The sequence below is a fragment of the Adiantum capillus-veneris genome, chromosome 17 (assembly GCF_014529385.1).
Source record: "Adiantum capillus-veneris isolate H3 chromosome 17, ASM1452938v2, whole genome shotgun sequence".
NCBI classification, from domain to species: Eukaryota; Viridiplantae; Streptophyta; class Polypodiopsida; order Polypodiales; family Pteridaceae; genus Adiantum; species Adiantum capillus-veneris.
The window spans coordinates 6,080,788-6,091,210 of NC_140947.1; the positions used below are offsets into that span (position 1 = coordinate 6,080,788).

The following is a 10,423-nucleotide window of genomic DNA, read 5'->3' on the forward strand; positions in this document are numbered from 1 at the left end:
GTATTTTAGGATGGCTTGGTTACTATCCACACAATACCAAGTCCATGCAACTGGTATTATCATGTCTCTTTGTAGTATTATTTGTTTGGTTATCTCAACTTTAGAGTGCCAAGAGTTCCCAACTTGGCACTTTACAATGATGTTGCTAGTATTTGCACAGTACCAAGTCATTGAAACTTTGGAACTTTGGTACTTCATCAAATGATTTTTCAAAAGTGAGAGTTGACCAACACCGCACCCAAAGCACCACTCTTGGTACCCTAGGATGGCTTGGGTACTATCTATCACTACCAAGTCCATGGGACTGCTATTATCATGTCTCTTTGTAATGTTTTTTTGTTGGTAATCTTAACTTTAGAGTACCCAAAGTTCCCAACGTGGTACTTCACAATGTTGTGTGTAGCATTTGCACAGTACCAAGTCATTGAGACATTGGGACTTTGGTAAATGGTTCTTCAGAGCTCAACCACTCTTGGTACTTTAGGATGGCTTGGGTACTATCTCTCAATACCAATTCCATGGGATTTATATTATCATGTCTCTTTGTAGTGTTTTTTATTTGGTAATCTTAACTTTAGGGTACCTAGAGTTCCCAACTTGGTACATCACAATGTTGTGGGTAGTATTTGCATATTACCAAGTCATTGAAGACTTTGGAACTTTGGTAGTTCATCAAATGATTCTTCAAAGCTGACCAACACAAAAATCACCGATCTTGGTACATTAAGATGGCTTGGGTATTATCTCTCAGTACCAAGTCCATGGGGTTGCTATTATCATGTATCTTTGTAGTATTCTTCATTTGGTAATCTTCACTTTAGAGTACCGAGAATTCCCAACCTTGTACTTCACAATGTTGTGTGTAGTATTTTCATAGTACAAAGTGACTTTGATAGTTAATTAAATGATTCTTTAGAGTTTACCAACACCCAAAGCACCAATCTTGGTACTTTAGGATGGCTTGGGTACTATCTCTCAGTACTACCAATTCCATGGGACTACTATTATCATGTCTCTTTGTACTATTTTTTGTTTGGTAATCTTAACTTTAGAGTACCCAAAGTTCCCACTCTTGTACTTCACAATGTTGTGTGTACTATTTAAATAGTACCAAGTCATTGAGACTTTGGAACTTTGGCAGTTCATCAAATGATTCTTCAGAGTTGACCAGCACCTAAAGCACCAATCTTGGGACTTTAGGATGGCTTGGGTACTATCTCTTAGTACCAAGTCCATCAATTCATTGAGGATTTGGAACTCTGGTAGTTCATCAAATGATTCTTCAAAGCTTAGAGTTGTACAACACCCAAACCACCAATCTTGGTACTGTGCAATCTACATAGTACCAAGTCTTAGGGACTAGTACCCAGAGTTCCAAACGTGGCACTTTACAATGTTGTGGGTAGTATTTTCACATTACTAGGTTATTAATACTTTGTTACTTCATCCAATGACCTTACAAAACTTAAGGCTTATTAACCCAAAGAACTCATTTTGGAACTTTACAATGACTTGGGTACTATTTGCACAGTGCCAAGTCTCTGAGGTTGGTATTGTGCTGAATTTTCTGCTAGCTATATTCTCAGTTTCAAATTTGGTACTTTGCTATCAACTTTTGGGTCTGGTTATTGTAACTTTTGAAGCTTGCATCTCTGTGTCATCTTCAAGGATTCTAACCTACATTATTTTTGTATCTTACGTGGAATTGTACAAGAGATTCAAACAAATGCACCCCACGATCAAGTTGTCTCTTAGGTCTTTTGAGGCCTTGAAGCCATTATTTGTTCGAAAGCTAAAAGAACGATGTATTTGTTGATGTGTGTATCATGTGCAGATGTTATTCCTCAAGGAGGCTTTCAATCACATGCATAAAAATAATTTTGGGCATCATGGAAAAGCTCATACCTGGAGATGTTCCGTGTGTTGTAGCAATTATAATGAAAATCACTGCTCTGCAAAGCAAGTAGTATGGCAGCACACAAGTAGTTTGTGGGAATCCACTTTGTGTCCAATTTCGGTTGACATAGGTGCTTGGTCGGGGAATGTTCTCAATGTAGCATAACCACGTTTCCCTTCTGTCTAGATGAGAATTCCAATGATAGCAAGGAGGTGTTTATCAAGGTGTTCATGGATGTCAGTAGTGGACATGTGGCTAACGGTGGAAGTGGAAAGAAAAGAAATGACTTGGTTCTACAAATAATGTTAGGTGCTTCTTTCCATGGCCTTTTTGAAAAGCATCTGAAATATTTCATCAACCACGGGTTCATCTTTCGGTGGCAGGTACAACAATATAAATAAAGCATGCTTAGATTTCCTAACAAAGTTATTGTATCCGTAATTGACTTTGCGGAGAATTATTCATTCAAAGTACACAATGAAATACAATCAATGCATTGATGGTCAACACAAGTAATAATCCTTGTGCATATTACATATGTTAGAAAGTCGGGAGGTGCCATATAGAAGACACTGCATTTCTACATATTATCTGATGATAAGCAGGATGATACTTTGTTTGTGCAGCATTGCTTTATGCTTCATAACAGGTGGCTAAAATATCAAGGTCAAGTTTGCGATATCATTGGGTGTGGTTAGATGGTGCAGCATTGCAATTCAAGGCACGTGGCATGCCGACCTTTTTACTTTGTTTCCAGGTACTCTCAATTGATAGACTTGCACATGATGTGGAGCTTCTCCGCATCGGGGCATGGAAAAGGGGAGCATGTTGGAACTAGTGCCATCATCAAGAGAAAACAAATGCATGAGGATTTGAAACCAGATGGGCCACCGATGAAGGCTACACTCAAGGGGTTCACCGTTCATTACCCCCTTATATAAAGTGCATTTTTAGGGTAGTAGAAAAAACCCTCTTTTAACATGTTTGAATGAATAAAATGACCCTTATTTTAGAAAATCTTTCCAAAATTGAATATAAAACCCTCTTATTTCAATGTACCTCTGTTAAATTGCCTAAAATTTTTTGCATTTCAAAACCCCTCCTTTTGTACTCATGTCATATATTAACATGATTACATAGTGCACCCACCGAGAGGGTGCGGCTGATGTTGTTAATTTTCTAAAGGAAAAGTTTGGAGACATGACTGGGTCACACAGATCTAACACAAAGAGAGTGTTTTGATCGGTTTCAAAGGATGAAGTACAACGAGATATCCAATGGGGATATCAACAAATCCAAGGCTCATGTGCAACCCATTGTGTAGATGGTTATTCACCTGAGAACCCATGTGCTCTACATCTTCGTACACTCTCATGCTTTTGTGATGCATGTTTAAGTGGGAAATGGAGGAGATGAAAGAGCAAGCAATACATTGAAGAATGAAATATATATCCATTGTACCGGTGCAAGAGGTGGACAATTAGGATAGTGAGGAAGAGGAGAGAGTCAGGGAGGATGATAGCAACATGACAATTGTAGCAATGAGATTGGACATCAACTTGCCAATGTACAAGGGCAACCCACATACAATGTGTGAAATGTTGTCCGTTAGGGGGACAACTTTGCAGAGTGAAGGTAGATGAAGGTGGTGAGGACTCTTAGCTTTTGAAATTCACCAAAGACATGTACCAAGCACACAAATCACAAATGGATAAGTGGACTTGTGGCTGAAGGCTTGTACTATGGCCAAGTGGATGGGAAATGTGATCCATACAACTTTCTTGGTCATACACCACCAGCCATTATCTATTACCACCTTGTAAGAGCCAGACAAATTTTGATGGAGCCTATTTTTGGACTCCAAAACATGTTTATGTTAACCAATGAGGTCTATGAAAATGTATACAACATCATGCCTTATGATGACGATGGAGAAGAGGATGAGGGCATTTGACCCATCCCCACCTCTTCGATTCAAGAGATTGAGTAATTTGTACTAGGTCTACCATTCAAGCACGAGTAACTTGTCCTTTCCCTCTCTACCTCCACTATATATGCACAACACATGCTACACTGTTGAATTTAGTAATATAACATAATTTACAGGAACTTGAAAAACAATGAGTTACAATCGTCTCACAATGAGAAGACCACTGCCAAATTCGAAACTTACTAGTACTAGTGATTGTAACCTCCTGAGCTCACAATGTTGTTTTTTTTTTTCAAAACAAGGCTAACTTTGCTATTAAGTTTGTATAATCAACTTTCATGATAGAATCACCCTACAATGAGAAGACTAGTACCAAATTTGGTACTTACGAGTACCAGTCCGTCAAGCCTCAAAAGCTTCAAATTTGGTATTGTTATTAAAACTTCCCCAACCCATAATGCTTTTCTTCCAAAATAAGCTTTCTTCTACAATCACCTTGTAGTGAGATGACTGACACCAAATTTGGTACTTTACAAACCAAATTTGGTAGATGTCAATGCTAGTATCAAAAGCACCAAATTTTTGTACTGGTATACCTAACTTCCCCAGCCCATAATATTGTTTTTTTTCCAAAATAAGCTATCTTCAACAATCACCCTATAATGAGATGAACATCACCCAATTTGGTACTTTATAGTACCAAATTTGGTAGTTGCCAATGCCAATACCACAAGCACCAACTTTTGTACTGGTATACCTAACTTCTCCAGCCCATAATATTGTTTTCCCAAAATAAGCTATCTTCAAGAATCACCTTGTAGTGAGATGAACAACACTCAATTTGGTACTTTACAGTACCAAATTTGGTAGTTTCCAATGCCAGTATCACAAGCATCAAATTTTGTACTAGTATACCTAACTTCCCCATCCCATAATATTGTTTTTTTCCAGAATATCTTCAACAATCACCCTGTAGTGAGATGAACATCATCCAATTTAATTTTGTAATTTACAGCACCAAATTTGGTAGTTGTCAATGCCAGTATCACAAGCACCAAATTTTGTACTGGTGTACCTAACTTCCCCAGCCCATAATATTGGTTTTTACCAAAATAAGCTCTCTCCAAAATAAGCTTTCTTCTACAATCACCCTGTAGTGAGATGAGAAGCACCAACTTTGGTACTTTACAGTACCCAATTTACCAGTACGAAAGCCTGAAAGTTGTCAGTCCCAGTACCAAAGGCTTCAAATTTGATACTGATAATTATAATTTCCCGAGCCCACAATTGTATATTTTTCCAAAAAAAAGCTCTGCTATAAAGTTCGTACAATGGAGCTTCCATGAGTTACAATTACCCTACAATGAGAAGACGAGTACCAAATTTAATACTTACCAGTACCAAATCCAAAGATCAAGACAAAATGACCACAGAAGCATACTGTAAGAAAAAGGACTAAATGGACATTAGTGGATTTTCATTTCCACATAAAGAGGAATACATACCAGATTACACCAGGAAAATTTTCTTTCTTTGTTCCACAAATCATGGGTTGGCAAGGGGTCAAAGCGATAACTATATCCCTCTCGTTGAATCAAATAATCATCAAAATGAGAGGGCTAACATCGTCTTCTACATGTTGACGGCTATATGTTGTTGGGTAGGGAGAAAAAACCTGGCCATCCAGTGAGGGCTTGACCAAGTCCGTGAAATACAAGGGATAATCGGGTTCAAGGTAAGAAGGCTCATGTGACCAAATGGCCAGACAGTTCTCGTAGTCATTTCTAAGAGACTTATATCTATAGTCATCTACAAGATGGTAGTCACTGGCATTATACGACAAGTGTTTTGTCCCCACTGATCTCAGTAGCTTTAGGAAGACTGGCTTATCACCAACATCCCCTGGCACACACCCAACATCAAGGATGTTGGGTAGCCACACCTCACAATCTTCTTAGCTCAACACATCTTGAAAAGTATGGGAAAGTTAAGTAGAATTAATGACAGTACACACTGGTAATCAACATGAGGCAAGAAGAGAGTCAGACGTATACATTTGACCACTCATTTACTATGATAGTATGGCAGGCATGTTCCCAAAAAGTTCATTATCTTTTCTCTTCTACAACAGGACCATATCATAATATCTGTTTTCCTGGACAACTTTATAAGCACATCCTCTGCATTCGGCCTGACCGCACACCATAACTCTTGACCCAAACGATATACAAATTGTCTCACCTCCATTGGGAGGTGCAAAAACTACAATTTTTTATGGTGGTTGGTTGTAGCTCTTTAAGAGCACACCATTCACATCAAATACAATCAGCCGTCTACCTATATCCATAATATCGTTTGGCAGCTCTATGTCATTTGATTTTTCCTTTAGCCACCACGAATCAATTTCTATAGTGCCAATAATAATATATTGAGTCAATTAGCACACAATGAAGATCCTACAACAACTTACTTACAAGGTTAATTCAAAGATCAAAGGGTCAAAGTCTACCACAAGGGAGCACAATATAAGAAGAAAAATGTAACCTATACCTAAAACATATGGTAATAGATGGAGACAAAAAATATTCTCAGCGCATTACATCAAGACACAGACTGTCAATTACAAGGGTAGGCATAAGCTAAAGTTTGCAAGCATGAGACTTGTTGGCACTTCCACGGATTCACTTTCTTCCTACTATAGACAACAAGTCCAACAAGGTGAAATCACCTGGGGATGTTGGCATCCTGCTGGCCACCTTCTCCGGATCAGTAGAGTCCACATCCACATCAATTGAATCAATCACCTTATCCTGAACTTTTCCCTTGTTTACATCATTCTCAATAGTGTCCTCTTTCTTATTACCATCGACCGCTCCCTCGCCATTCTCTTCAACAACACCATGTCCTACCACAGCCTCAGATGCAGTTAGCAGCACCTCGTCAATTGCAATTTGCACCCTGTTCATCAAACTTGGTTTGCTTGTCGTGTGTCTTGTTGACTTCCATTGCAGAGGCCTCAATAGTATTCATTCCAACACTAGCTTGGCCTTCAGCAACCTCCCTCTCCTCCATAGCAGTATCCACCCCTTGACTTTCACCCGTTGTGTACACATCCTGCCCCTCCACTTTCTCCTTCCTCCTAGAAGATTCCAAGTCCATGAGGACTTCTTGAACCATTCCATACTGGCAAGGTCCTCCACATCCTTAACAAAAACCTTTGCTGGTCCAGGCCCACCATTCTCCACACCCATCATGTATGTTCCTTGCACATCTTGGCTTGCAGGTGTCACATCTTCCTCATTTGCAAAATCACAAATGACTCTTAATCAACATTGTAATTCAAAAGTAGAAAGCCTCAACGTATTGAAAATAGTGCTAGCTTACCATTTACAATATAATGTCCACTGATATACACTTTTGCCACTGCAGGAATTACCATGCCACACCCCTCTTTTACACATTTTCCACTAGTGTGAAAAAGTGCACTAAAGCAGAGTGGGTGGTATTGATGCATGCACTCTAACATGAAATTGCCCACAACATACACCACCTCTAGATACTCCCCGCATGTAGCACACGTGTCAAACACATGGATTTTTTTATCACTATCTACAAAGGGTGGCTTGGGGAAGAGGGATAACCTCTTTCCCTGCTTCACTTTCTTGAGCATCCCATTCACAAATTGGTAATGGACATGTCTCTCCTTGCAAGAGGCCTCTAGCTTGTCCTACTCTATCTGTTACTACACAACAAAAGAAAAATAATCAACCTCACAAAACATGCCATGCGCTAGACATTACACACAAAATATCAACCGTTGCACGAACAGTACCCATGCAGATTTGGACTTGCTACCTAGATTCAGAACCACTAATACTACCAAGGAAAGTACCAAGGCAAAAACTAGGTACTAGTACAATAAGTAGCTAGAGATGGTACCAAAAATGGTAGCAGGCAGGAGTTAAAAACCAGCCAATGGACTATGGAAAGGTTCCAAGACTAAACGATTGGCACTATACCAAGGAAGTACCAAGGCAATCCAATTCTACAATGATAAGGTCCAAGGCACTACCAAAACAAAGCAAAGAACCAAAATTACCTACAAAAAATACCAAAAATTGTACCTAAGAGTCCAAGGGTATTGTATACACCAAAGAGATCAAGAACATACAAATGCATCTTCTAGTCAAAGGTAGATTTGGTACTATACTAGGGAAGCACCAAGGCAGTACCATCCTAGATGTCTAAGTACCCAGGAACTTTCAAGACAAAGTAAACATACCAAAGCTAGCTAGAAGCAATACCAAATACAGTGGGAGGTAGTACCTATAAATACCAAAGAGACCATGGAAAAGTACCCAAGATAGCCCTACAATCATTAAAAGTACCAACTAGTATTGTGTGCATCAAAGACCAAGGATATTCGAAGGAAGTCTTAGAGAAGTCTTTGATTGGTGGTATATCAAGGGAACACCAATGCAAAGACAATACCCAAAATACTAGAAGGCAAGAATTAAAAACTACCAAAGAAACTATGGAAAGGTACCAAGACTAAACCATTGGCACTATGCCAAGGAGGTACCAAAGCGGTCCCATCCTACAATGATAAGGTCCATGGCTCTAGCAAACCAATGCAAAGGAACAAAACAACCTACAAAAACTACCAAAAAGAGTACCAAAGAGTCCAAGGGTACTTACACACCAAAGAGATCAAGAACATACCAAGGCATCTTCTAGTCAAAGCTAGATTCGGTACTATAACAAGGAAACACCAAGGCAGTACCATCCTAGATGTCTGAGTACCCAAGCATTTCCAAGACAAAGTAAACAGACCAAAGCTAGCTAGAAGAAATACCAAATATAGTAGGAGGTAGTACCTATAAATACCAAAGAGACCATGGAGAAGTACCCAATATAGCCCTACAATCATTAAAAGTACCAAACAGTATTGTATGCACCAAAGACCAGGGAGATGCCAATGCAGTTCTAGAGAAAGCTATGATTGGTGGTATATCAAGGAAGCCTCAAAGCAGTACCAAGACAAAGAAAACTACCAAAGTTAGGTAGAGTTTGTGCCAAAATTAGTTGGGGTAGTATTTATATATACCAAGGAGACCGTGGAAAGGTACCAAAGACAATCCTACAGTAGTCAATAGTGCCAAAGAGTATTGTATGCACCAAAGACCAAGGATGTTGATGTTGTACAAGGGAAACCTTTGAATATATGTACAATCATTACACAACTACCAATTGAGTATCAAATGTACCTAAATGCCCTAATGTAAAACATAGGAGTCTCTAAGTAGATAGACAAACTAGGACCAATGGAGCATTTACCATAGATCCATTTTGAGAATTTTTTAATGTCCTCAGCGACCTCTAGGTGTTGTACCATGCTTTGGTTTGCTACAAGATCAGCTTCCACCTCCTTGACCTCTTCATCATTAATTGGAATTTGGTTTTGGAGCTCTTGTAGTCGTGTTGTATACAGTTTGATGTCCACCTTTATCTGCTTGGCCACAACGTTGGACCCCTCACACCTAAGCAATGCCTCTCCTTTTTTAGATGGATCAAGGTCCTCATCTCAATGAGCCTATCCATAGTGTGCTTGCTCTTAGTCGTCATCCTCTCCACCAATAACTCCAAATCAATACCATAGTCACAAATTGGCAAATTATGCCGATAAGCCACATCCGGCCCGGTCTCCGTGCACAAGTTGCTGCCAGACTGTTGAATGTGAGTATTTTTCCCGCTATGATGGGTAGCCTTAGAGGCACCATTTTCCTTTTTCCAACCCTCAATCTTTTGCTCCAACCCCCCTCCTCTTTCTCTGCACATCTTAATAACGTTCTCACCAAACTTGGCCCATGCCACGGTGTGGCCTGCAGGGTCTTTTATCGTAGCATGGCACCTCTCAAAAGCGTACCCTTAAGCAAACTTTGTTGTAATCTCTCCACTAGATGGTGATTCTTGATACACCTTGTGGAAGAGTATCCTGTAATCGTCTACGAAGCAAGGGTGCATATGATTAAGATAAATCTTGGAACCTTTGTTGTGCTTAATCTTGAACATTGTTAACCACTAATCCCCTAGGAGCATAACTTCATTTAGATCCTTTAGAATCACCCCTAGTAGCCTTAGCCCATACTTCTCATCTAGCTCCTCTGCTATATGACACAATTTTGTGAGCATGGGGTAATCTTCCATTCTATTGATCCCTACAAAGATCAAGTCATTTCACACATTTGAATAGTTAGAATGCTTTTTTAACAGCATACATATATTATCAAATCTCATAACATGCAAATTGGCATGTGCAGTGCAAATCTCAAACATGTAGCTTGCACTAGGACACATGCAAGACCTTGTTGTGAAATCAGCTACCCTAAACCTAAAAAACTACATCTTTTATTTATGTATTGAAATACAGATCAAACAATGCTCAACTAATGTGCATTAATAGCCATGCATGCAAAAATGTTCAATCTACAGTTTTCATCACAACATGCACAACTTACCTCTTCTCTTTGATGTAGACCTGTCATCGTCGGCAAGGATAGAAGATCCTCCATGTTCAGATTGTGTGGCTGATAAAC

The 10,423-nt window shown here is 39.3% G+C and overlaps 1 protein-coding gene across 1 annotated transcript; it reads right to left on the reverse strand.

Annotated features, from left to right (window-relative positions):
- Positions 1-6,508: 6,508 nt before the first annotated feature.
- On the reverse strand, positions 6,509-7,266 carry LOC147436751 (uncharacterized). Its single transcript, XM_086485776.1, has 3 exons — positions 7,214-7,266; positions 7,012-7,130; positions 6,509-6,714 (listed from the first exon to the last, which is right to left on the reverse strand). Exons 1-3 carry the CDS (start codon positions 7,264-7,266, stop codon positions 6,509-6,511), a joined length of 378 nt encoding a protein of 125 aa, XP_086341902.1.
- Positions 7,267-10,423: the final 3,157 nt, after the last annotated feature.

Bases quoted from the DNA above. Each gene is read 5' to 3' on its own strand.
- LOC147436751 (XM_086485776.1), bottom strand. From the start codon at position 7,266: ATGGTAATTCCTGCAGTGGCAAAAGTGTATATCAGTGGACATTATATT. The intron at 7,131-7,213 runs TGGTAAGCTAGC...TTGTGATTTTGC, and splicing joins AGTGGACATTATATTGTAAA to AAATGAGGAAGATGTGACAC. The intron at 6,715-7,011 runs GTATGGAATGGT...GTGTTGTTGAAG, and splicing joins GGATGTGGAGGACCTTGCCA to AGAATGGCGAGGGAGCGGTC.